The 27,660-nt window shown below is 40.3% G+C and overlaps 1 protein-coding gene across 2 annotated transcripts; it reads right to left on the bottom strand.

Moving 5' to 3' along the window:
* Nucleotides 1-5,445: 5,445 nt before the first annotated feature.
* LOC104211926 (E3 ubiquitin-protein ligase SP1) lies at nucleotides 5,446-27,660 on the bottom strand. Of its 2 annotated transcripts, XM_070147676.1 has the most exons (11): nucleotides 27,228-27,660; nucleotides 27,021-27,073; nucleotides 25,324-25,448; nucleotides 25,131-25,226; nucleotides 24,868-25,005; nucleotides 24,013-24,078; nucleotides 22,724-22,836; nucleotides 22,155-22,265; nucleotides 21,154-21,197; nucleotides 20,959-21,058; nucleotides 5,446-5,856 (listed from the first exon to the last, which is right to left on the bottom strand). In XM_070147676.1, exons 1-11 carry the CDS (start codon nucleotides 27,299-27,301, stop codon nucleotides 5,754-5,756), a joined length of 1,023 nt encoding a protein of 340 aa, XP_070003777.1. In that variant the 5' UTR covers nucleotides 27,302-27,660; the 3' UTR covers nucleotides 5,446-5,753. The 2 variants fall into 2 exon arrangements, with proteins under 2 accessions (XP_070003777.1, XP_070003778.1); XM_070147677.1 differs by lacking the exon at nucleotides 25,324-25,448 and having other exon boundaries at nucleotides 25,131-25,192; nucleotides 27,228-27,440.

Consider the following 27,660-nt stretch of genomic DNA (forward strand, 5'->3'; position numbering starts at 1 on the left):
CGAAACTGAAAGAGGTAGAAGAAGAAAAAGAACAAATGGAAGAACGATTTAAGTGGTTGGAGCGAAGAATAAATGGCAACCGGGACTAAACATTGGCATGTATGTGTTTAGTGTATTTTTCATATTTCATGTATTTTTATTATGTTGGCATGTTATGTTTGTGTTTGTGTTGTAGTAATATTTTATTTTAATTGAAGTGGCATGTATTGGCATGTATGGCATGTATGTGTGCTAAATTTTATTTTAGTTGAAGTGAAAGTTAAGTTTAAGTGCTTTTGTTGTTATATGAAACTATCAAACCACGCTTTACATATTACATTTTCCTACAATTAAATAGCTTTACTTCACTCATTCCAGATTGTGGAACATAGTTTTATTTGATATATAATGCAACATACACAAGTACAAACACGTATTACAAAAAATAATACCAAAACAAAAGACTAGGGGTATCCTTGATAGTTGGGTACAATCGACGAACTTGCACCAGGAGCCAGATTACCATCGCCATGCACACCACCTGAAGGACATTTACGACAGTCGTATCCTGTTTGCGAGCATATGCCACATTTACGCGCATAAACGGTGTCACCAACATCCATTTGGTTCTGTATACGCGTTCTCTTTTGCACTTGCAGCTTGCGCAAATAGTCCTTGTTACATACCATCTTAAAAGGTTCCGGCGGCCAATAATGCTCAATACCTAATGGCTGCAACTTTCCACTATACGTGTCTACGTATGTAGCAACACTGTATTGCCATCAATATAGTTTGTTGCCCCATATCCAATTTGTTGAAAGCACTTCAACGCATGTGCGCACGTCATGTGGTAGATGGTCCATTTCCCACATGAACATAACCTTCTATTTTCATTCATCGTCTGTAGATTGTTCCCACGGTTTCCGCGAATAGCGGTCTTAACTTCAAAAACACCCCGTTCATGGTCGTACTGAAGAAATGAATGCCACTGTGCTCGCCTCCTGGACCTTTCAAATCTTCTCATGGGTATTGGCATAAATTGAACACCCCTGTCCATCAATGCTGATGCAACTGCATGCCTTTCAACAAACCTCTCCGCACTCTGTTTGAATGTCATGCGGACCATGGCAGTGACAGGCAGTCCAAGGGCAGACTTCAACAAGCCGTTGAATGACTCCGACACGTTTGTAGTGAGGGCTCCCCATCGTCTGCCGCCATCAACATGCAATGTCCACATGTGAAGATCATGCCCCATTAACCAAGTATAGGCTCGTGGTTCTAACTGTCGGATCGCTTCCATGCGCCTCGTGAATTTGCACTGCTGGTGCACAGTTGCCGCCATCCACATTAAGTCATGCAAGGCCTTGTCAAGATATTTCTTCTGAAAATTGGCCTTCAGGTGACGCACATAGTAATGGTGGTATGCATATGGTTCCTGCCATTCAGGCAAGTGACGTAAAGAACTTAAAATTCCAACATGCCGATCAGATATTAGACAAATACTTGAACGTTGTTTGACAACGTGCTGCTTCAAGTGGTTCAAAAAAAGCGTCAACGTCTCTTCGCTTTCGTTGGTACATATGGCAAAAGTTAGTGGAAATATTTGCCCGTTGGCATCTACTGTAACTGCAATCAAAAGCTTAATATCATACTTTCCATAGACATGAGTACCATTATGGAAATAACAGGACGACAATGCACAAAACCATCAATTGCTGGTTTAAATAACCAGAACACATAGTTGAAAATATATCCGGATCTGTCCGGACTCTGTTCATGCCTCCATTCAACAACAATCCCGGGGTTAAAGTGTTGTAGTGCGGCCATGTACTTGGGCAGATTTGAAAATGACTTATCCCAGTCGCCATAAATAAGTTCAAAGGCACGTTTGTGACCGAGATATGCCTTTCTTTTGGTTATAGTACAACCATACTCCTGGTGGACGGCTGTAATACACTCTTTAATCTTGAACCTAATGGACACTTCCAAATATGGAATCAAGATAAGAGAAATCAAGTCCACATCCAAGTTGAAGTGATTCTCATTGTATGTGTCCATTTCACATCTGTGCTCGCTAATAAATTTACCCACTTTTCACAAACCTGATTTCTTCTTGGTGGCACGCAACATCCAGTGATAACCCATAAAGTCTCTACGGCATACAGCCTTGTATTTCTCCGTAGTTGACTCACTTACCGTCATCTCATGGCACTCACTTATACTGTAGATTTTTACAGCCCTAATTAGGCGAGCTTTATCGGGGAAATACATGCCCTTTTGTCAAAACAACTGGTCTAGACTCATCCCACATCGCTGACCGAAATTCATCATCATCCCTTATGAGGGCATTCACGTTCGGCATGCTTGGCAAATTATCAAGGTAGGGAATATTCCGCTCATGAAATGGCACGTGGGACTCGTACACTCTTAATTTAGCGGGAGGTGGAGGAACATGCTCCCTCGTCAGCTCAGGTTCAACATTCACTTCCTCCTCATCATCTCCCTCATCATGGAAGGGTGTGTCATCCCCAGACTCATCCACATTGTTGTCCTAATCACTATCATCTTCCTGACTCTGCGCATCTGCCAAATCACGAGTAAATACTTCGTCTATGGGCAACTATGTGAGGTCAGGAGCTTCAAGAAGCTCGTTTTCACTGCACAAAAGGAACAAAATGATAAGTTACCCAACTAGATAAATACTTTAGATATAGCTATATCACTTTACTTACAAGTCGTACTGTCTTGATATTTCATGATGGATATTTTCTTGTTGGTGATGACTCCCGGATGGACCACCGTGGTCCAATACTCCAGAACTACGCATATTCCAACTAGGGGCGGGGTCATAACTTGTAAAATTCATATCCGGATGGTACTCCCTATGAAAAATACGAGTGTTAATACAAATCCAATTAAAACATAAAATAAACATCGCTAAAGCGGAGTAAAATTAAAGTTTACCAGTCGTCTTGTTGATTATATAGTGAAACCCTTATTTTTGGCACTTCTGACATTGTAAAAAAATGATTGATAAGAAGAAGAGAGAAGTATGAACGTAAGTTTGAAGTAAAGTATTGAATGGATTTTCATAAAATTGAAACACCTTTAAATAAGGCAAGTCCGAGCTTGGGGTGTAGAATTTTTCTATGTAAAACGCAGTACAATACTACGTTTTATATATTTAAATTATTGTTATGTCAGTTAATTATTGGTGGAGCCAAAAATCAGAGTAAAACGCAGTATAATAGTACGTTTCAGTGTAAAACGCAGTATTATACTGCGTTTTACAAAAAAAACAAATGTTCTCTACATTCCTTCAGAACCGGGCATTAATAAGTGAAACGCAGTACTGTACTGCGTTTAAGTAAAACGCAGTATAATACTGCGAATTAGTTAAAAAAAAATTAAATAATACGCAGTAATATACTGCATTTTACTTTAACGGCTAACTTTCCGTTAAAGTAAAATGCAGTATAGTATTGCGTTTTACCTAGTTATGTAACTTTTTTTTTAGCATTAGAAACGTGCTTTTTGTCCAAAAAAGCATCAAAAAAGTTTCGGACTCGTAAATTATGCACTTCATTTATTATTTCTTAAGGGTCGTGAAAAGTCAAAATGTGTCAAGTAAAAGTGAACGAAGGGAGTAAAAAATAAGCTAGAAAATTAAAACGTAGAATATTTCGTCCCTTGCTTTGTTAGGTTGTCTTACATTGAATTATGGAATTGATTGTTAGGTTCTGCGATTAGATTAGGGGCATTTGCATCTATACCCGTTTTTTGGGTCACGTTTTAATTTGTGTCCGCTTTGCAAAAAAAAAAAATGCAAGCGTACCCACTTTTTCGCATAACTTTAGCATACGGGGCTGAAGTAGCAAAATCAATCACGCAAAACTTCAGCATTCTAGTAGACGGGACTGAAGTAGCAAGTGTGCTGAACCAAGTGTACTAAAGTTTTTGTTTGTAATTGCTGAACTTAAGCATAGTAGCTGAAGTTTTGTTCTCTATTTGCTAAAAGTTTTGTTTGTAATTGCTGAAGTTTTTATTTTTGTAACTGGCGAACTTCAGCTCTAGAGCTGAAGTTTTTTATTTTGTAACTGGCGAAGTTTTTGTTTTTGTAACTGACGAACTTCAGCTCTGTTTGTAACTGGCGAACTTCAACTTTCTTAAAGTTGAAGTTTTAACTGACTTTCCATATGAAAATTAGAGAAGAAGAACAAGATTCTTAACTGTACAAGAATGAAGTAGGAAAACATCAGCACTTAATTCACCCATAAGCTCAAAAGGCATTTCATACAATACAACGTAATAACTTAAAGCATGAAATCTTTTTTGCTTTTTTTTTTCTTGAGAAGGATGATTAGGATCAGTTGTTCAAGAGTACTTTTCTTGCTTCATAACCGTGTGCACAACAGACTAGTAAAAAAAACCAAACCAATGAAACACATGATAAATCGAGCCATTATATTGTTACATCAATGTTAAATTCCGGAGAGATATGAAGATCATTGGGAGAAGGAGGAGGAGAAAGGGGGCTGAAGTTGTTTAAAAAGTGGGTACAAGTTAAAACTTTTTTTTAAAAAATAAGTATAAGTTAAATGGGTGCAATTTTTACATTCGATTAAGCTCACTTTCTATTTTTCTTTTAATCATGATATCAAACTAGACCTACCCGTTTATTCAATATTGAGCACGGTGTTATATTGTTCACACTCCATATATACAAGCATGCAACAATGTGTTTATTTACCCTACCTTGATAGAAGGAATGAATTATTTCTTTATATGACCTTAGATAGTCCTGATCCCTCGTGAGTTAATTTTGAAATTGCGTTAGACCTGAAATCCATTTCTTAACCAAATAAAAGTTCAAAGACCTTTGATGGAAATGGAATTAAAGAGACCTCTTAAATAACCTTGTGCCAATTTGGACGAGTTCCTTAAATTAAAATTTAAGAAATTTTTATTGTTTAGAAATGAGCTTCTCCAGCTATCTTAGAAAATCATTCTTGCTCATTGCATGGTCCAAGACTCCAAGTCAAGAACCAGAAAGTGAGCATTCGGGCTTGGAGTCCTGAATAATGGACTAACAAATGAGCTTGAAGGTTAGTGATCACATTAGCTGCCACTTAATAATATCAAAAACTCCCAAGAAAATCATGTTTTTTTTGGGTTTCCACCCGGTGTCCGGTACCCACATTGAGCCCGACTAAATCCAAATTCACGCCGGAAAATCTCACATTGGGGGATAAAATGCTCCCTAAGAAAATTATGGTTTATCCGTATATTTTCAACTTGGGACAATAAGTTCCTCAGTCCACTTCACATTCGACAAAATCCTCCAACCTCAGATGAAGATCAAACTTTCTTTCCTAATACAAGCTTTGGAGGTCGCAGTTCATTAAACGAATATAAGAAATGGAGGGAAGATTGTGTCAGCCCGAGCGTGTGAAATAGAAGCACAAGTTAAACCGTTGAATGGAGAGATAATTGCATGAATGGAGGCTATACATCATTTGGCATAAAACTTCTCAATTTACGAATTAATCCAGCTCAATACTATATACAGGTTAAATTCGAGTTTCAAGAAAGGCTAACACAACCAAAACCTCCTAAACCTTCACACGAGCTATTAGAACTACTTCCGCACAAAAGAATTGATTCTGTGAGCGAGAAAATGATATTTCAGCAGACGATTTCAACATGACAGTGAGCGAATCGATTCTGCTCATCAATGTGTGCTGTCACCTTCAGGCTACGACACAATGAGCACATCAATGACGAAAAGTTTTCACTACCTGGTCAATCCGTCTCCTACAAAGTGGGCAGTTTGTCAAGTGTGAAGAGCATGTCATGCAACAGCACATATGGCCACACCTGCGAAACAAACAGGTAAGTGCACCAAATATATCATAGTATCAAGAAACATAGGATTTTCAGAACAATGAGTATGCTCTGTATAAAACCAACGTAAAGTGCACAAGTTTGGCAGTAGCACGAGATGCCAGATTAATATCCAGCAGTTATTTAATGTATTGGAGGAGAGGACACACCACCTTCAGTCCCATGTTCCGATCCCATCTCCCGTTCCAAGTAATGTCGCCAGCCCACTCTAAGGCAATACCACCACATTATACAATAGATAATCATCGATAGAACAAGAGATGGAACAAAATACTCCTATACCGCAGTTTTCCTGCGTTTTTCTACTCTGACCCCTCAAAGCCCTTGAGTTAATTTGTGCAGTGTGTTTAAGTAAATTTGTCCAGATGGGGTGTATCAAACGAGGAGAATACTTCAATAGAATGGTGCAGATTTCATACGCTGCCAGTGCAAGACAATTGGAACATAGGCAAAACCTGATGACAAGTCTGGGATATAGGTTTACTTTCTCGGAATCTCACTCGGCAGCTGAGACATGGAGAAAAGGGGGGCTAACCCGTAAGTAATCAAATCAAATTAACTCGACTACCCAAGAACCTAAAGCCAGTTGAGGCAGCTATATGAGTCCTCTACACATGCTGTTCCATTCAGGACCATCTCATTCCAATATTGAACAATTAGACTTTTAAGAGAAACTAGGTTCCAAAATCTCGCACTTATCACTGTAAGGTAAACAGTAAACTAGTTTTACCTGAATTAGGTGGTCTTGCTTATATGAACTCTTTGCTTCTATTGTGATTAGTTAGTCATAAAACAACAAGTCAACAACTAAACCTCATTCCAAACTAGTTGGAGTTGGAATATGAATCTTGATAGATATGCAAATTTTGCAGCAAAGCAATTTGTCCTGAAAATTAATTTTTTTGAAGTAATAGCGATTAAAGACGAATGGTATGAAGCCTTTTTATTTATGAAGAGCATAACTTAGCAAAAAGGGGTGCTCGGTCACAACTTGCAGAAGCAGTTATTTATTAATTCACAGAGCGTCTTATTTAACACGGTGCATCTCTAAAGTCTCAACATCAACACGGCAACAATCCACTGATTGAGATAGGAAATGTGGCATTAACTAGGGACACAAGATCTGAAGTGGGATGCGAGGAATCGTTAAAACTGCAGTAGTGGCTTTTCATGTACTTTCTCCATGGCAAGAAGCAAAATGCAATGTATGTTTATGTCTAAGAGAAGCTACTCATAAAGAAATGTCTAAGAGAAGCTTTTGCTTTAGTGTGATGTTAGTTTGTGTTTAGACCAACTTAGTTTTTTTCTTCAATCATTCCTTAGTGATTGTGTTAAAAACTTAGTTCTCTTTTAATCATGGAAAACAGAATCTATTTTAACGCTAGTGGTAAGTCTTTTGATATTACAGAAAATAAAGATAAACCAGAGGTTTGGTATGAATGGGTGGAGAGGAAGTCAAATTTCATGAGAAAGATGACTTTGAGTCGGAAGGTTATGCAGTGGTTATGTAAGCTTCTGCATATTGCTTCAGATGGGAAAGGGAATGAGTTCAGGAGATGGAGGACCCGGGATCATGTCTTCAGTTTTTACTGTGCCAAGAAGTTCAATGACAGTGCAAGGGGTATGTAGAGCAGTTATTATCCTTCCAGAAGTTTCATTTAATTCGGGGTGGAAGGTACTTGCTTTAAAGATAGAAAGGTTCATTAATAGGGAGCCTCCTGCTACACAGAGACAACCTACAGTAGTTACAGTTGTGAATCTTTCGTACAGAGGTGCTTTCAGGTCCGACAAGTGGGAAGCAAAAGGAGCCTCTAAATCATCGTCGGAGAACCGGTCGACAGTACAACGCATAGTGATGAATGGTTCAGTTATAGGTGATGAAGACGTGTTGAGCAGGTGTCTGATCGGGAGCTTCGCAATCAGCAAGGAGTTGCCTACTCTTTCTGATATCCGGAGATGGGCTAGCAACAAATGGAACGCAATTCCAAGGGTCCAGATGTATGAGTTACATGGGCCAAAATTCTTATTTGAGTTTCCTTCCAGAAAATTAGCTGAACAAACTAAACTGGGGGAATGGAGTTGGAGAAATAATTTAATGAGTCTTGACTGGTGGGCGCCGGTTGCAGAGTGTTTGCCGGCCACTGCCAATCTCAAGTGGGTGAGGATAAGAGTATTGGGATTACCACTCATCTATGGTCACAAAGAATTTTCAAGGAGATCGGTGATAGATGTGGTGGTTGGATCGAAACAGAGGAAGAAACTTCTCCGCGTAACCATCTTAAATGGGCTCGTCTGAAAGTGAAGGGCCCAGTTACAGCAGTTCCCAGTAGCATTGAGATAGAAAAAGATGGAATTATCTTCACAATTCCGATTTGGTGTGGGGCCGGTGATATGGAGATCTGTTTCAGAGGTTTCGGCGGTGAACAGGGGAGACACAACCAGTAACTATGACGTAGGGGTTAAAAGGGGTGATGGGATGGGTCACGTGACTAAGGGTAGCTGCAGTTTGAATTTGAATCATGGCCCAGTGGATAAAGAGGTGCCAGCTGGGAAGTATTCAACTGGGCCACAGGGTATGGGCCAAGGGAGTCTTTTAATTTCTGGGCCCAATTGCGGGTCATTAAAGAGTACAGATCTGGGAATTAAAAATAGATTTTCGGTTCTGGGTTCTTTTAATAAGCCCGACCCAATGGAAACAGAGATATTAGCGAACATTAGCACAAGGGAATCGCTTGCTATGGTTGCGCTGATGGAGAGAGAAGAAGAGATCTGCAACACAGAATCAACAGAACTAATGAACGTGCAAGGGTTTGAGGAAGTGGCTAGATCAACATGTCCTGAAAGAGAAACTACTCCCTTTTCTTCTCCTATTTCTGTTACAAACAAACTGCAAGATGTAGTAGTACATGAGGAACCCACAGAAGTAATGAACATGCAAGGTGGGGAGCAGGTGGTTAGAGCATCTTGCTCTCACAGAGAAATTATTCCATTTTCTTCTCTTTCCTCTGGATTAAACCAATTGATGGATGAAGAAGACCACGAGACATGGTCCGTGGATGATGCAGAACCTCTAGATGTGCAATTTATCGAGGCAGAGATGGAAGCTTCTTTGTGGGTTCATAAAAATGTTCTAAAATTGAGCAAGACATACAGGGTAAATTTTCAGGGCTGTGAAAGGGAAGCTCTAGAACTGTTTCTCAAAATTGATAGGCATAGACAAGAGTTGAGGGAGGTGTCAACAATGAAGATGTGCACGACTCCAAAAAGGAAAAAAAGGGAGTTCGGAGGATCAAAATTTGGTGTTCAATATGAATTTTCCGGAGTCAAGCTCTAGGAATAGGGGGAAATCTATTAGCAATGTGTATCAATGAAGGTTAATATTATCTCTTGGAATGTCAGGGGATTAAATCGTGTTAACAAAAGAAGAGTTGTGAAACTACTAATTGAGAATTGGAAGGCAGACATTTATTATCTTCAAGAATCCAAGCTTGAAGGGGATGTACAGGGGTATGTGAAATAGATATGGGGTTATAGATGGGTAAAATTTGGGTGTCTAGAGGCTAGCGGTACAAGGGGGGGGCATTTTGGTATTATGGGATAGCAGAGTATGGAGGGGGGAAATAGTCAATGTTGGGAGTTACTCCATAACCTGTAGTTTCTTTTCTATAAATCAAAATTTTTCATGGCATTTGTCTGGGGTATATGGGCCTTATTATAGAATAGAGAGGGAGAAGTTTGGTGGGAGTTAGCTGCTTCTAGGGGAGTTTTTTAAGGGCCTTGGGTTATTTGTGGTGATTTTAACGTTACAAGATTTATGGAGGAAAGGAGGGGAGGCAACAAAATTTCAAGAGCTATGAGAGAGTTTACTCATTTTGTAGAGGATTTAGAGCTTATTGATCCACCACTTGAAGGGGGAATTTACACATGGAGTAGGGGAGTTAATTCTCGTATAGTGTCGAGATTGGATAGGTTTCTGTTCTCTGCTGACTGGGATGAAAACTTTAGGGATATCAAACAAGTTATTCTTCCAAAAGTTTCCTCAGACCATGCCCCTATTTCTCTGCAATGTGAGGTTTGGGAGAACACAAAATCATATTTTAAGTTTGAAAATTGGTGGTTGGGGACAGAGGGGTTCAAGGATAAAATAGCTTCCTGGTGGGTTTCTTTCGATGTACAGAGCAGACCTGATTATGTTCTAGCCAAAAAACTCAGGTTGTTGAAAGTTAAGCTGAAAGAATGGACAGGTCAAGGGGGAAATTTGGAGGTTCTAAAAACTATCTGTTTGAACAAAATTCTTGTACTAGACGTGGTTCAGGAATCCAGGGATCTTTCTGAAGATGAGTTGGTGCAAAAGGCTAGCCTAGTCATGGAACTGGAAGAGATTGCCAAAAATGAGGAGTTAATTTGGAGGCAGAAATCAAGAGTTCAATGGTTAAAACAAGGGGATCGAAATACTAAATATTTTCAGAGGATTACAAATGCCCACAGAAGGTTCAACAACATTGACAAGCTCAACATTAATGGGATACAAGTGGATGATAAGGAAGTTATAAAGTGTGAGATCTAAGCCTTTTATCAGCACTTATACACTGAATCTGAAGCATGGAGGCCAGAGTTCAATTTTCCAGATTGTCCTAGAATTAGTGAGGCAGAGGAGCAATGGCTACAGAGGGAGTTTGAAGAGCAAGAAATCATTGAGGGATGAAGGCTTGTGCAGCAGACAAAGCTCCGGGTCCAGATGGCTATACCATAGGTTTTTTTATTCAATGTTGGGATGTGGTGAAAGAAGATTTGATGAATACTTTTCAAAACTTCCACTCACAAGAATTGTTTGAGAAGAGCTTTAATGCTACTTATGTAGCATTATTCCAAAGAAGGCTGGGGCGATGGAACTAAAAGATTATAGACCTATAAGTCTCATAAATAGTGTATATAAGATCATTTCAAAGGTGTTGATAGAGAGATTGAAGACAGTCATTCACAAACTGGTTAACACTCAACAAATGGCTTTTATCAAAGGTAGGCAGATCATGGATGCAGCCCTAATAGCAAACGAATGTGTTGATTCCAGGGTTAAAAGTAAGATCCCTGGGATCCTTGGCAAACTGGTTATTGAGAAGGCATATGACAATATAAACTGGAACAATTAAGTTTTCCATTCTAGTTAATGGTTCTCCAGAGGGTTTCTTTTCTTCACAGAGAGGGCTAAGGCAAGGAGACCCTCTGTCTCCTTTCCTTCTTATAATTGTAATAGAAGGTCTGAATAGTATGATTAAGAAGGCAAACCAGGAGAGGTTGTTAAGGGGTTTCAAGGCAGTGAATAATGTCAGTAGCAATCTGGATATTACTCATATGCTTTATGCGGATGTCAATTGGAGCTGTCTCAGGGCTACATGTCAACTGGAGTAAATCACAGGTGTACACAGTTAATGAGGTCACCAACATTCAAAGATTCGTAGGGGTGCTAGGCTGTCAAGTGGGAAATCTCCCAACAACATATTTGGGGATGCCCTTGGGAGCAAAAAATAGATCCCAGGAGTTATGTAATGAGGTGCTGGAGAGGTGTGAAAAGAAACTTGCTATATGGAGAGGAAATTATCTTTCTCTGGGAGGGAGGATTACTTTAGTCAATAGTGAGCTAGATGCTCTTCCTACTTATACGATGTCTCTTTTCCCAATTCCTGTAAAAGTTGAGAAAAGAGTGGATGCTTTAAGGAGGAAATTCATATGGCAAGGAAAAAGGAGAAGAATGTGATGACCCGCCATGTCATCATGCCACATAGGCGCCATTTGGCATATATTAATGCCATGTGGAAGCTTACATAAGAAGAAGGCTAGCATTTGTGAGAAGATTCTAGAGAGGTATAGACATTTCCTTAGGAAGAACCTAGATCCTTATGGATTTGCTAGGAAAGTCCTTAGAATCTTCTAGGCTTGTAGAGAATTCTAGAAAAAGTCCTTATCTTGTAAATATCAAGGACTTGTGTAATAATTAATATTTACACACTAGCCCCTAGGAGACTAATATATAAAGGGGGTCATTCATTTGTAATTCATCAAGCAAACAGTTCAAGTTCTCTCTAATACAAAGCTTCCTTTAACAATTCTCTTGTGTTCTTTCTTCCATTCTCTTAGCGATCTTGAGTGTAGTTGAGTGTAGTAAGGCTGACTTGACGTAGCAAGAACGTGAGCAAGTTTTGCAAGATCGTGAGCGAGTTGTCAAGTGCCGCACGTGTACTTAGTTAACAATTAAGGACGTGACAACGTGGTATCAGAGTGAAGGTTTCAACTAAGGGAATGGCGAACGACGGAGAAATTAACGCTGCCAACACCCAAGCCAACGTCATCCAGGATGCTGTTGGCAAGAGTGGCCGTAGCAAAAAGAGGAATGCCACCAACAAGAGCCAGGAGGTGCCACCTGAGGTTGTGTCAAACGAAGGACTTACATTCCAAGAACCATCTGCCACTGAGGCGAGCGAGGATGAAGTGGAGGTCCTTCCAGAGGACGTCTCGCTCGGTAAAGAGTGGGTAATGAAGATGAACGCGGGGATGGACGTCGTGGAGATCTTTGGCCAACGCTTGGGGAAGGTGGAAGACACCCTTAACGTTCTTGAGGGGCACACTCTTGAAGAGATTGAGAGTATCCGAAATGACTTGGAGGGACGTACACAGACTGAGATGGAACTAAGGCAAACCATCACTGCCTTAGAGTGCAGACTCATGGAGGCTTTGAGTACTATCGATGCTATGAAGGCAAAGATAGAGTCACTCGAGGAGGATGTCAATGCTGGCGTGACCGAGGTAGCCAGCAATGTTGTGGTGACGAGGGAGGCCAAGATCGAGGCTCCCAAACCCTCGGTGTTCAAAGGTGTTCGTGATGCACAAGAAGTGGAAAACTTCCTTTACTTGGAGAACTACTTCAGGCACGGCAAAGTGAGGGACGACGAGGCCAAGATCAACACTGCGGTATTGTACCTCTCAGAGACTGCCATGCTATGGTGGAGAAGGAAGATGGCCGACGTGGATAAAGGTCTATGTACTATTAGCACAAGAGATCAGTTCAAAGCGGAGTTCAAGCGACAGTTCTTTCCAAACAATGTCTTGTACGAGGCAAGGCACAAGCTTAGGGAATTGAACCAAACAGGGAGCATACGTAACTATGTCAAGGAGTTCACTACCCTTATGCTTCAAATCCCCAACCTGACCAATGATGACTTGTTGTTCCACTTCATGGACGGGTTGCAAAATTGGGCTAAGCAGGAGTTGCAACGCCGACAAGTCACTGATATAGACCAAGCCATAGTGGAGGCCGAATCATTAATGGATTTCAGGCATGACAAGCACGACAAAGGCAATGTCAAGGAGTCAAAGGTTAACAATGCCAAAGGTGGGGGAGACCGTGGCAAAGTCGAAGAGATACAAGAACAATACTCCAAGACTCAAGATTTCAAAAGGTCGAGTGGTCGTCAGGGCTACTCCGAGAAGAAGGCGCAGGTCGAGAAGAAGGGATGTTATATATGCGGAGGGCCACATGGCTTCAGGAATTGTCCTGACCTCAAGAGCCTCAGTGCCATGGTACGTGAGCGAAAGGAGCAGCCACAAGGAGAGAGTCCAGGAACCGCACAGTTGGGTATGATCGGATTATGTGGTGCTGTCACGAAGCAAGCTATCCAACCTACCGAGAATGGCAATCAGTACGTGGATCTCACCATCAACAACAAGCCCGCTCGTGCAATGGTGGATACTGGAGCAACTCATAATTTCGTGACTGAGGCTGCCGCAAATAGACTAGAATTGAAGCTTGCTCCAACCAACTCTCGCGTCAAGACCGTGAATGTCGAGATACAGAATGCTCGTGGAGTAGCTAATGGAGTTGGTGTCAAATTGGGAACTTGGAAAGGTATGACAAACTTTACCATAACCGCTATGGATATCTTTGACATCATACTGGGGCAAGAGTTCTTTAGACATTGTCATACTTTAATCGACCCCTACCTCCAACGTCTCTTGGTTATGGAGCGAGAAGGAGCTTGCATGGTACCTAGAGTGACTATGCCACACGGACAGATCCAAGCACAACTCTCAGCTATGCAGGTTGTCAAAGGGATCAAGAAGGGGGAGCCGACGTTCGCGGCAACCATTGCAAGTCTAGAGGAAGACAAAAAATTTCAAGAGACAGTGCCGCCTTGCATAGAGAAGTTGCTTAAGGAAAACAAAGATGTCATGCCCGAGGAGTTGCCTAAGCACTTGCCGCCCAGGCGAGAGGTGGATCACAAGATTGAGTTGGAGCCAGGGGCTAAGCCACCTGCATTTGCCCATATCGTATGGCACCTCCCGAGCTAGAGGAGCTCAGGAAACAATTGAAGGAGCTGCTAGATGCTGGTCATATTCGCCCATCAAAGGCACCTTTTGGCGCACCAGTATTGTTCCAGAAGAAGAAGGATGGATTGTTGCGTTTGTGCATACACTACCGAGCACTTAATAAGGTCACTATGAAGAATAAGTACCCGATCCCGCTCATTGCTGACTTGTTTGATAGACTTGGGCAAGCCAAGTACTTTACCAAGGTAGATCTTCAAAAGGCCTACTACCAGGTTCGCATTGCGGAAGGGGATGAGCCAAAGACAGCATGTGTGACGAGATATGGAGCCTTTGATGGTTGGTGATGCCCTTCGGCTTAACCAATGCACCAGCCACATTTTGCACCCTTATGAACAAGATTTTTCATCCCTACCTTGATCAGTTCGTGGTAGTGTACCTAGATGACTATGTCATCTACAGCAACACCTTGGAGGAACACATGGAGCACTTAAGGAAGGTTTTCCAAGTCTTGCGGGAGAACGAGCTATACATCAAGAGAGAGAAGTGCGAGTTTGCACAATCAAAGGTGCACTTCTTGGGCCATGTCATTAGCAATGGCGAGCTACACATGAACGAGGCTAAGGTACGTGCTATCCAGGAGTGGGAGGCACCCATAAAGGTAACTGAGTTGAGATCCTTCCTTGGCCTTGTTAACTACTATAGTCGGTTCATCAGTGGATACTCAGCAAAGGCCGCACCATTGACTGAGTTGCTAAAGAAGAACAACACATTGTCAAAAGGTGTTTGAAGGCCTTAAGGCAGCTGTAATAGAGGAGCCAGTCTTGGCATTACCTGACTTTGCCAAAACTTTTGAGGTGCACACAGATGCTTCAGACTTGGCCATTAGGGGTGTCCTGATGCAGGATAAGCACCCCATAGCATTTAAGAGCCGCAAGTTAAATGAGAAAAGAGCAGGGTTACACGGTACAAGAGAAGGAAATGACTGCCATTGTGCATTGCCTTCGTACATGGAGACATTATCTGCTTAGGTCGAGGTTCGTGGTCAAGACTGATAATATGGCTACTAGCTACTTTCAGACACAGAAGAAGCTCACACCAAAGCAGGCTAGGTGGCAGTATATCTTGGCCGAGTTTGATTATGCGCTGGAGTATAAGCCGAGAAAAGGTAATGTTGTAGCCGATGCCTTGAGCCGAAAAGTCGAGCTTGCTGCAATTACTTCAGCGAGATGGGACATTAGGGAGGCTATAAAAGAAGGCATGAAGCATGATCTAGCAGCCAAACAGCTTATTGAGTTAGCCAACAAAGGCAAAACAAGACGGTTTTGGATAGAAGACGGCCTACTACTTACCACAGGTCGGCGGGTCTACGTGCCTAAGTTTGGAGACATTAGACGGCGGATCATAAGGGAGAGTCATGATACAATGTGGGCTGGTTATCCAGGCCAACGTCGCACTAGGGCCTTGGTTGAGTCAGTCTACTATTGGCCACGCATGCAAGATGATATAGAATGTTATGTGCAGACTTGTCTTGTATGTCAGCAGGACAAGGTTGAGCAACAACAACCCGGAGGACTTTTGGAGCCACTACCAGTTGCAGAGCGTCCATGGGAAAGCGTGGCTATGGACTTTATCACTTGCCTACCAAGGTCCAACGGTTATGGTACTATTATGGTGGTCGTGGATAGATTTTCCAAATATGCCACCTTCATGCCCGCCTCACCAGGTTGCACAGCCAAGGAAGCCGCCAAGCTGTTCTTTAAGAACGTGGTGAAGTATTGGGGCTTACCAAGGCATATAATCAGTGATCGAGACCCCCGCTTTACTGGAAACTTTTGGAGAGAGTTGTTTGACATACTTAGTACGGAGCTGCACTTTTCTACTAGTTTCCACCCACAAACGGATGGACAAACGGAACGAGTCAATGTCTTACTAGAATGCTACTTGAGGCATTATGTAAGCGCGCATCAGAAAGATTGAGCAAAGCTCCTAGACATCGCCCAATTCTCTTATAACTTGCAGCGGAGTGAGTCCACTGGGCGGACACCATTTGAGCTAGCCACAGGCCAACAACCACAAACTCCACATTCATTACCAGTCGCGTTCGAGGGAAAGAGTTTAGGGGCTTATCATATGGCCAAAGGATGGGAGGAGCAGCTCGACACTACTAAGTCCTACTTGGATAAGGCAACTAAGAAGATGAAGAAGTTTGCGCACCGTAAGCGGCGTCCCACATACTATAGAGTTGGGGACATGGTCATGGTGAAGTTTAACCCAAGACACTTCAAGGCACTACGGGGCATGCATCAGAATCTGATTCGCAAGTATAAGGGGCCATTTAAGATCGTCGCCAAGGTAGGCAAGATCTCATACAAGCTTGACATGCCATCGTATCTCAAGATCTACCCTGTCTTCCATGCTAGCATGCTTAAGCCATATCATGAAGATAAGGATGATCCGAGTAAGGGCCAATCAAGTCGGGCGCCAATGACTATCACTGCCTCGCATGATCGGGAGATTGAGGCTATCATAGATTATCAGGCCAGGCGAAAACAAGGGCAAAAAGCCACCGCTATATTCCTCGTCCATTGGAAAGGGCAATCACCGGAGGAGGCCACGTGGGAACGATATGAAGACTTGTGGCAATTCAAAAATAAGATCCGAGAGTTTATGCAACAACATTGCGCCGCGGTCGTCGCAATATTAGGTGGGGGAGAGTGTGATGACCCGCCATGTCATCATGCCACATAGGCGCCATTTGGCATATATTAATGACATGTGGAAGCTTACATAAGAAGAAGGCTAGCATTTGTGAGAAGATTCTAGAGAGGTATAGACATTTCCTTAGGAAGAACCTAGATCCTTATAGATTTGCTAGGAAAGTCCTTAGAATCTTCTAGGCTTGTAGAGAATTCTAGAAAAAGCTCTTATCTTGTAAATATCAAGGACTTGCGTAATAATTAATATTTACACACTAGCCCCTAAGAGACTAGTATATAAAGGGGGTCATTCATTTGTAATTCATCAAGCAAACAATTCAAGTTCGCTCTAATTTAAAGCTTCTTTTAATAATTCTCTTGTGTTCTTTCTTCCATTCTCTTAGCGATCTTGAGTGTAGTAAGGCTGACTTGACATAGCAAGAACGTGAGCAAGTTGTGCAAGATCGTGAGCGAGTTTTCAAGTGCCTCACGTGTACTTAGTTAACAACTAAGGACGTGACAAGAAGACCTACAATTTGGTAAATGGAGCACTTTGCTTAAAAGCAAGAGGGATGGAGGTTTGGGAATCAGAAATTTGAGACAACATAACAAGAGTTTACTTATGAAGTGGCTATGAAGATTTTCTCTGGAGGATCAAGCTTTATGGAGGAAGGTTATCTGTGAAAAATATGGAGCAGATGGAAGGTGGTGTACATCGGGAGCTTATGGACCCTATGGTGTTAGTGTATGGAAGTCAATTAGAAATTTTGCCAGAAAAGTGCGTTTCTGTGGTCCATTAGGCGGTCGTATAATAGGTATGCGGACCGCATAGTCGCCGCAGAGCCAGTCAGTGTGTTGGTTAATTTGAGGCCAACTATGCGGCCAATTATGCGATCGCATAATCAATATGCGGGCCGCATAGTCATCGCATAATCCCCTTGGAATTTTTGTGAAGGGTAGTACTGCGGTGCACTATGCGACCGCAGAACATGTATGCGGACCGCATTTCTGTCGCATACCCAGACAGTTTGTCCAGATTTTTGGACCATTTCTGCAGTCCAATTTGCGGGCCGCATGTCCATTATGCGATCGCAAATCGTGTCGGGGCTCCTATTTTCTAACTTTTATAACCCGACCCCATCCCATTAAAAACACCCCATTAGACCATTTTCTTGTTATTTCACGGCATATAGAGTGAGAGAGGAAGTTCTAGAAAGAGAGGGAGTGATCTTCATCAAGTCCCCACTCCATCCTTGCCCCAAATCCTTGAAGATTGTCAAGTGAAATTGCTAGGTCTTCACCCTAAGAGGTAAGAGCTTGTACCCTCATCTATAATTTCGAAATTTCCATTAAAATAAGTGATTAGCAAGGGGGTTCATGGGTATAAGGGCTAATAATCTTGCATGCATAAAAGATAATTGGGTATGGGGTGGTTGTGAACCAAAAGAGATAACAATTGTGGTATAGGATGATGAAAATCTCTCACAAAAGTGTCCTAAAATCGCTGTGCACACTTGGTGCTTGATAATTTACTTAAATGAGTTGGAATCTCATTCATGCCTCTAATTCTTGGTTCAACTTGTAATTTTCATAAAATAGATTGAAGTTTCTAGGAAATTCCAGAATTTATTGTAAGGGTTTAAGGAAAGCTCTACTGAGGTATGTACGGCTAAAACCCCGTCTTTTAGAAATTGAGCTCCGTTGGTGTTTGTGTAAATACGGTAAGATTAAAGTTGAATTGTTGTATTGATTGTTGTTTCACATGAATTTGGGGTTGCGACCTTATATGCGTGAAACATGTGTCTCAATATGATCAATGTGCTATTCTTGATAACTTGAAAGGGTGCAAGGAATATGAATCATGTATTGAGATGCTTAGACCTTAAGGTGAGATTGAAGCTGCATATATTGTGCCATCTGTGTGAAGACTCATCTATGCTTACAATTTTATTTGCCATTGTGTGCACATATTATCCTAAACTACAAATCTAACATTGAAAGTGGAAATGATGTGATAATTGTGGCCCCAAGTGCCTATGAAATGATATATGTGAAACAAAGATTGAAATGAGATGATTGATGGAAAAGGAAAACGCCTTGGTAAGGCGGCCTAGCCGATCGGGCCGAGATCGGACGCCATGCCGTACACATGGTGGTATTGTATTTGTGATTGAAGTATATGTCTCAAATGAGGCAACCTAGCCGATCGGGTCGAGATCGGACTCCGCTCAAGATAGCGGTGGTATTGTGGACAATGATGAACAATATGAAATGCCCCAAAACTAAAAGCTATGGGAAAATGAGGTGAAAATTGTATGATTCTTTTATTTGATAATGTTGTGATCATTTAAAGTGTTCGAGTTATACTTGTGATTTCTTTATTCTTGTATGAAAGTTCTTTCTAACTAGATGGTGTTTAGTTATACATACTAGTACTATTCCATGGTACTAACGTCCCTTTTGCCGGGGGCACTACATTTTTAAATGAATGTAGGTGGCTCCATTGCGGATAGTGCCGATCGTGCATAGCGGAGTACCTTCTTCTCAAAGCCTTGGTGAGCCCCTTTCTCCTTCAAGAGGCTATGTTGTACATCTTTTGATATAGAGATCCACTCTTGAGGTATAGCCGGGATCTTGTTGCCGGCGTTGTCATCATTGTCTTTTGTATCCTTAGAGGCTCCATAGACGTATGTGTGGGTTATGTACGGTTGTTGGATGGGTCTATGAACTATATTGTAATTCTAACTCTTGTTTCTCTAAAGTGAAATTGTATTGAATCTTGGGAACTTAACTACGGTTTAAGGTTGTGATGAAAAATGAACTAGCAATGTTGAATGTGCAATCTTTCCTATTGTTTAAATAAACGAAAGCATGGTTTCCTTAATCATTTCGAGTTGGGTAGAAAGTGTTCGATAAGGCTTGCTCAGTTGGGTTCACTCGATTGAGCGCCGGTCGCGCCTCCCGAGGTTGGGGCGCGACAATTTATCAGCAATGTTAGTATCAAAGTGGGGAATGGCAATAAAACTTCTTTCTGGAATGATGATTGGATTGGTAATGGACCTCTTAAAGAGGCTTTTCCAGATTTGTTCACTATAGTGTAGCAAACCCAAGCTACTGTGGCTGAGGTATGGAGTATGCAGGGGTGGAATGTTACGTTCAGAAGGTTCCTCAATGACTGGGAGGTTACGAGAGTGATTGAATTCTACAAATTGTTGGATGGCTTTAAGGGCATCACAGAAGAAGACGACAGCCTTATATGGGAAAGAAACAACGGAGGAGTATATACTGTAAAGTCAGCAAATGGAATCTTGAACTGGTCACATGAACAATGGGACATGGCACTGGAAGCACATCTGGAAGGTGAAAATCCTTTTTAAAGTGGCTTGCTTTTGTTGGCTTGTAGTCAAAGAGGTTGTTCTACCTCATGACTGTTTAATGAGAGGAATGCTTATGTGTTCCAAATGTTTCTTGTGTGGAAAAGAGATTGAAACAAACAGCCACCTCTTTTTACATTGCAAAGTAACTAGTAGGCTGTGGTATCTTTTCATGAGCATGAAAGGTGTGAAATGGGCAATACCTAGGAGACTAGGACAACTACAGAAATGTTAGCTTGTTGGAATGACCCAGGTATTCTATTGAGGCAGAAGCATTGGTTGAGGTTGATCCGAGAATGTATTTGGTGGACAATTTGGTTGGAGAGGAATTCAAGGTGCTTTGAAGATAGAGCTAACACTGAACAGAAGATCAAGACGAATTGTATATTTTTGTTTCACTTTTGGTTTAAAGAAGCTCTGGTAGAGGATGTAGAGCTATAGTGGATATTATTGGGTCTTTGTAACTACCACAAGTCTGGATTTGCGTTTTGGCTCCTTTTCGAGGGTCTTGTAACTATCTTTAACCTTTAGCATAATCTTTATGCTAAAGGTTTTTCTACTTAATTTATAAAACTTGTTACCTTCTCAAAAAAAAAAAGAAGCAAAATGCCCTTACCATGGTAATATAATAGACTAAATCATAAGAATCCCAAATAACCAGAGGTAAGTTAAAAGGGTCTTACGGGACAAAAACTGAGTTGTATTCCTGCTCCAAGCATATGACGCATAAATCTGGCATTAAATGGTGAGTATCCACTCCATTCTCAGTTGTAGCATTAGAACCTACAAAACGACAGGAAGCAAAATAGTACAGTTTGATGGCAAAGCAACCAAGGATTGAGACAACATGATAGAAGAATGAAAACCGAGCAGGCTACCTTCATCCTCATGTCCTGTCCTTTTAGCAGCAGCAGCAAGAACTCTGCACGATCAAGTGTTTCTCGGATTAGGATTATTACCGAAAAAAGAAAAACAGAAAAAGCAAAATTGTCACTTGAAATGTACAGAATTGCAAAGGCATCAATTGGAGGAATTCTGTAATATAAGAACATAAGAATGACAGGCGCACAATCTTTTCCACTCCAAACGAACTGCTGCACGAATATATTTCTAGTAAGTTCAATGCCATAAGCGTCGAGATCTAGATCACTAAAGAAGAAAATACCTTTCTGCATTGGTAATTTTAGGGAACAAGAAGAAAAAAAGAAGCAAAATTTCACTACTCAAGATAGTTTTAAGTTGATGTTAAAGTTTCTCTAGACATGTCTAAATTCTTCATTTTTCTCCCTGTCCTTATATAAGACACTTATGTAATTTAATTTAAAGCAGTTGATGAATGAACACTTTCTGAGTATCTCTTCGTTACAGCTTCTCTCTTCTCTCACTCTCCCGTTAACTTTCTCTCTTCTCCCTTTCTCATTTTCTCAGTCTTCTCTACCCTCTTTTCTTGGTTCTACATCAAACTCTTCTCCCTAAATTACTCTTTGTGGCTTTTCCATCTTCAAAAGCATCTTTCTAAGCAACTCATTGATCCCCCGATTGAGCTAACTGACGCAGCCTAAAGAAAGTGACGTCTTAAACTAGCAGCATCTCACCTCATCCTTGAAATCAAACATGACAAGAAAACAGAGTGAGGTAGAACTCCTCACTCTAAGAAGTACTTTACAAGACACAAATCTAAGGAGGGTCCTTGAAATCAAACATGAAAAGAAAACATAGTGAGGTAAAACTCCTACACCATAGTAATTTGTACAAGCATCAAGGTAGCCAAACATCTAAGAAGTACTTTACAAGACACAAAACTAAGGAGGGAATATTAAAGGGAAAAAAAAGGGAGAAAAAGAACCCTGCAGTTTTAAGAGTCTTAGGTTAAACATACCTCCTGCGATATTCCCAGTGACGCTTTCGTTCCATCATATAACGAAAAGCATGCTTCAGAAGTAGATATACGCCGAAGACGGTAAAGCCCATTGAAGCATACTTGTACCATCTGAAAGGAAAAGAACTTATCAATACTATTTATGGGACCACCATAAACAATTCCTGGGCGCATATAGACATACTCATGAGGGAGTTTTTTTTAATACTGCAAAATCCCCCGGGGCAAGCTGGTGCACCGTATGAAACTCGGTGGATAATAGGCCAGTGCCTCTACCCTTCTCCACTTAAATAACCCCCCCCCCCCCCAAACCCTCACAACTCATGGGGGAATTGACATGTTCATGCAAGTTATTTTATGAACTTCCATTTTTCCTAGACATATGTGTTGAACGGATATGATAGTGGTAGGGTGCTTCATACAGATCTTATAAAATACACTACCCTAATAGAATGTACTCATGGCAATGAGTTTGAACTTAACATTGGACGCCACTGGCCAGCCTGTGTATGTATAGTTACTTGGGAAAATATAGGGGTGATTATAGTTGGAAAGTAAAGCATACTAACCTTGACCATTTCCCAAGATTTGCAATGAGCTGGTCAATAGTTTTATCAGAGACATAAAACGGGCCTTTGTGCGGTCGCTGGATCCGAATTGTTCCAATGTCATCCGTAACAGCCTGAAACAATTATAAAGGTAAAAGGAACTTGTTACACTCTACAAACAGCTCTTATCTGCACCAGAGAGGGGGTGACTGGTGTTTAAGCAGACTAATGTAGTACAAGTGAACAATGAATGCTTAAGCATAGCTAGAGTAATATTGTAATATTGGATGAATGTTCATACTCTTATTTCCTTGTTAGTTTTTTATGTATGTTATTTGTTTTATTTATTAATTTTCCTTTAAAGTATTCCCTACCAATCAGGTAATGATGACAAATGAAAAACACGAGGAATGGCAAATTTAAAGCAAGTCCAAACTTTGGATGCTTGCTCCTCCCAGTTGCAACAAAAGACCCAAGCCATTTTGTATATTTTTTTTTATGTTAATACACTTTTGATATGCATTTTATGTTATTCAAAGGTATAGTTAAATTTCTGTATCTCTTGGATCAATTTGAGTTTCTTATATATAGAGTTGAATCCTCTTAGGAAGTCTCCTCCTTTTTAACCCCCAAGAATAACAATTTTTTTTCAAACAAAAGAATGCGTCAACTAATACTAATATTTCTAATTCAGATAAATACCAATTATAAGAAGGTACTGAGACTTGATAAGTATATAGAAGGTGTTCCGTTTCTCTAGCTTTCTTATCAGTGGTCATCAGCTTTATTTACCATTACTTTAGGAATACATAGAGCGGGTAGTCAATGAGTTGACAGAATTTAGGTATTAGCATCATCCAAATTCTGTTAATGTCTGTTGCTCCTTCTATGAGGCAAAAAACAACAGTTTTGCTTTCAGGTAAAGTACTGTGGCACCAGTTCGACAGACTTTACCAAATTCTTCTGATCATAAGTTCTTAACAGTTTTTTTATCAAATCTCAGGCAAGTCTTGACAGTAACCTAGTCATATTCAGATTTACTATATTATTCAGCTTTCCTCTTCTTCTTTTTTAATTTAGAAATACTAAAATAATAGGCATTTCACAAAGAACATATGAACTGCATAAAAAAACCAGCTACTCAGTTATCAGATGTATCGTATCATATCTCAATAAATGGCTAAGAATGTTGTCATCAACTATGATTAAAAGACATAAAAAAAAATTGAGTGTCACTTCAGAAAGAAGAAAAGAAAAGTGTCTATATGTGAAGCAGGTGTAACAATCTCTACTCAAAAGGCATATCATACCTCGCCAACAACAGTCAAAGAAGTACCAACTGGTAGCACACGTTCAATCCTCTTCACTCCAAGCATCTTCAAAAGTAACCATCACTTAATTAACTTCATCAAAATACATAAATACATGGTTACACAGCAGATATGCAAGTGACTGATGAGAGTGGGTTCCTGCAATACACTACCTTCTACACTTATAAAGCTAGTTGGAAATAGCCTTGCCAGGAATGTATGAAAATAGGTTGGAGTCAAAGTTACCATCAACAAGATTTAGAGTTTGAATAATTAGCTAGGCGGATATTGCATCTTTGTCAAGGGTACCAAAATTACCATCTTGAGAAGTTTTGCTTTTCATCTGTCCTAACTCCTAACTCCCAGGAGCAATACTCAAGGAAGAGTTTGATACTTAAGACACCAGTTTAAGGGGTACACTAGGTTGACCAAAAGATGCGCACAGTTATGAAAAAAACAATTACAACCTGCACTATGACTGGTACTGAGAAGTAGACAGAATAGGAGAGAAAAACAGGTCGGTTTTCCTCTTCATGGTAACTAGTTCTTCCTATCTTATTATTCGGTACAATTGGCAAAGAAAGAGAAGATTCATATCCTTTTTTTGAGAAGGTAAGATAATTTTTATAAATAAACTAGCACAAACAGTGCTATTAAAACAAGATTCACATCCTTGCCTTCATGCAATTTCGGTGGAGAAAAATGTGGAGAGATATTCTCCTTCCCTTCTCTTTCATGTCCTCTCCCATTTACTTCTCCTCCTCCTTGTTCACTCAAAGTGAACTAGACAGCGAAACCATACCCACGCATGAATATGACTTACACGTAGAACAGAAGTTGTATGTCAAAACAGACCTTAAGACCTTGGAGATAATCCAATGTCCCTCGCACAAATGACCGTCCGGCTTCCTCGAAGACTTCACTTCCAATTGTCAGTACCAATCCCGAGGCACCACGACCACCAATTACAAAAGCACGGCCTGTGCCATCATCCTAATACACAAATAAAAAACAATCAAAAAATGCATAAACTTAAGTACCACAAATTTTTTAAAAATTTCATCTATACGGCCTGCAAGATTATTAAGATAGGAAGACAAGAGGGAAGTCATTCCAACCAGGTACCAAGGAACTTCTTTACACATCGAGAGCATCAATGCAGAATCCTGTATCCAAGAACCTGCATCATTGTGTTTCAGAAAATGTTGCTCGGCCTGTAATAATATCAATAATATTTAATATAACAGCATTGAAAGGAAATATAGACATCCTACGCTATTACGAGGCAACATAAAGAACGAGGCAACATACTGTTTCTTCCACGATCACGCCTCGTAAACCACTTAACTCACAGTTAATTGGTGTATCTGAACCAACCCTTCCAGATACCGTAACCACAAGAGGCAAAACTTTGGATGCAGTATCTAGTAGTTGTGCTAAAAAAAAAAAGGGAGTACAAAGATCATTCAAACTTGAAAGAGTTAGCTAATAAGAGGCAATAATAAGATGTATACAGTGCAACTATCCAATATTAAGTTCCAAACTCCAGAATTGGTAATGATGCGTAGTGAACACATGTTTGTCTTTCTTTTAATTTAGTCGAATATCATTTTATTAATTGCACCAAGATCGTGCCTGAATTACAATAACGCATGTTTTATTTATCCTCCAGAAATTCCATCCACTATCCATACATAAAGGATATCGTCTTTACACACAAAATACAAGTAACAAAGTAAAGAACTCTTATTCTCCACAAGCGCTTTTCAATTCCTTCAAATAATCTGCTACTCTTTATCTCCAGAAACCAGAATATACATAAAGGTAGGACCTTGCTAATTTTTTTCTTTATCTTCCTCGATGCTGATCTTCCTCCAACTTGTCAAGGCCATTTCCCCGGTTCTTGAATGTAACCGCACTGTAGTAGCGAAAGCAATTTTAAAAATCACAATAAATGAAGCTTCGCAGAGTAGTGGAAAAAGTGCAATGTGTAGTTAAATGATCTATATCTTCCTCTCCATTCTTACACGGTTGCACACGCAACACCAGTTAATCAATAATCATTCCCTGTATGTCTTCCTTAAGTTGTTCGCCATAATGTGGCATTCAGACTTGGGCACAAATTGGAGCTTGATCACCCACTTCCATTCAACTAATGATACTTCATTTGTTCCTATAAGATAGGAAAAAGACAAACGTACAGGGACATGTAGTAGGTAGGAATTCTAGACAAAGCTGACTTTACAAATGTTTACTTTGATCTCTTTGACAAAACTGCTTTTTCCAACTCTCGAGCCTCTCGAATTTCTCCACCATCGACCTCCACTACTCTAGGCTTAAACTTGTCTCCCAAAGGTAATCCAATATATTCTGCAGCCAGTGACACAACTTACGTCCTAGTATGCATTTCTCTTACCAGCATTGATTCCGACTTTCTCATGTTGACTCGTGGTCCCAAAACTGCTCCAGATCATACCAATCTCTCCATTGAATAAGTATCTAATATCTCTTGTTCATGCACAATGAAACAGTTATACCCTCATGTTCAAAGCTAGTTCAGTAATTTGCGAGTGACTTCATAACTAGAAGGAACAACAATGGAGATAGGGGATATCCTTGTCTAATATCTCTACTGCTCCTAAAAAGTTCATTCCTCCATATAAGAGGAATATTCAAATTTGCAGGGTTATACACCTTTTCAACATCCAATTTGCATAGTAAACCCCCAACTTACTGAACTTACCATGGTACTGAATTGCCTAAGTATTTCAGCTAACACAGCCTCACTGGAATATGGTCGGAACCTAGCTCCCATTTGGTACTCTCTCATCCTATATACTTCGGCAGAACCCAATAGTAAGCTGAATACAATAAATAATCCTAGCTCCACCACATAAGTTAGAGCCTCTATTTTTTCCAGTTTTAAATTAATAATGGTAAGCTGAATATAAAAAAAAAATACATATTGGTCTACACAATAAATAATTCACAGAGCTAAAGTTAGTTACCAAGATCCTTCAATTGATTGACCCTTGTAACGGATTTAAGCACTTCAGCATCTCTGAATTAGGAAAACAAAAAAACCCAATTTTAATTCACGGGCATATAGTTAATAGCGCAATAAAATTCGAGAACCAGAAAAGAGAAAACAACAAAAAGATGAAAATTTTAAGATAAGTAAATAAATAAAAAGGTGGAAAAATAAAGGTATAAACCTTCCACTACTCCTGCCGAGAAGATAAAGAGCGGCTGCACTCAAACAGCAAGATAATCCGCCCCACGGTACCATTTTCTGTAGTAGCTCCAATAATAAACCGAACAAAAAGAAGAAGAAGAAAAAAGAACAAAATTGACAGAGATAAAAACTAATTCTTGGCCCTAAGAATGAAATTCGTAGTAAGGCAAACAATTATCAGGGCACTAGAACCCATACGACAAATAAAAGTGCGAAATTTATATAATTATGAGAATATTAAAAAGCTGAAAAGAGAGAATTATTTGAAAAGGGGATTAAAAAAATTAAAGGAATTTGAAGATGAAGACACTCCATAAGATGCCAAGAGTGGGTAAGAGGATGATCGGCAATACTTCAAACTCCAGTTATCCTCTGATGTCACACTGTTGTAAATTAAATTGTATGTAGATGTC

Source organism: Nicotiana sylvestris, chromosome 6 (assembly GCF_000393655.2).
Source record: "Nicotiana sylvestris chromosome 6, ASM39365v2, whole genome shotgun sequence".
Taxonomy (NCBI): Eukaryota; Viridiplantae; Streptophyta; class Magnoliopsida; order Solanales; family Solanaceae; genus Nicotiana; species Nicotiana sylvestris.

Bases quoted from the DNA above. Each gene is read 5' to 3' on its own strand.
- LOC104211926 (XM_070147676.1), bottom strand. From the start codon at position 27,301: ATGGTACCGTGGGGCGGATTATCTTGCTGTTTGAGTGCAGCCGCTCTT. The intron at 27,074-27,227 runs GTTTATACCTTT...TTCCTAATTCAG, and splicing joins CTCGGCAGGAGTAGTGGAAG to AGATGCTGAAGTGCTTAAAT. The intron at 21,059-21,153 runs GTAGCCTGCTCG...GTCGTTTTGTAG, and splicing joins GACAGGACATGAGGATGAAG to GTTCTAATGCTACAACTGAG.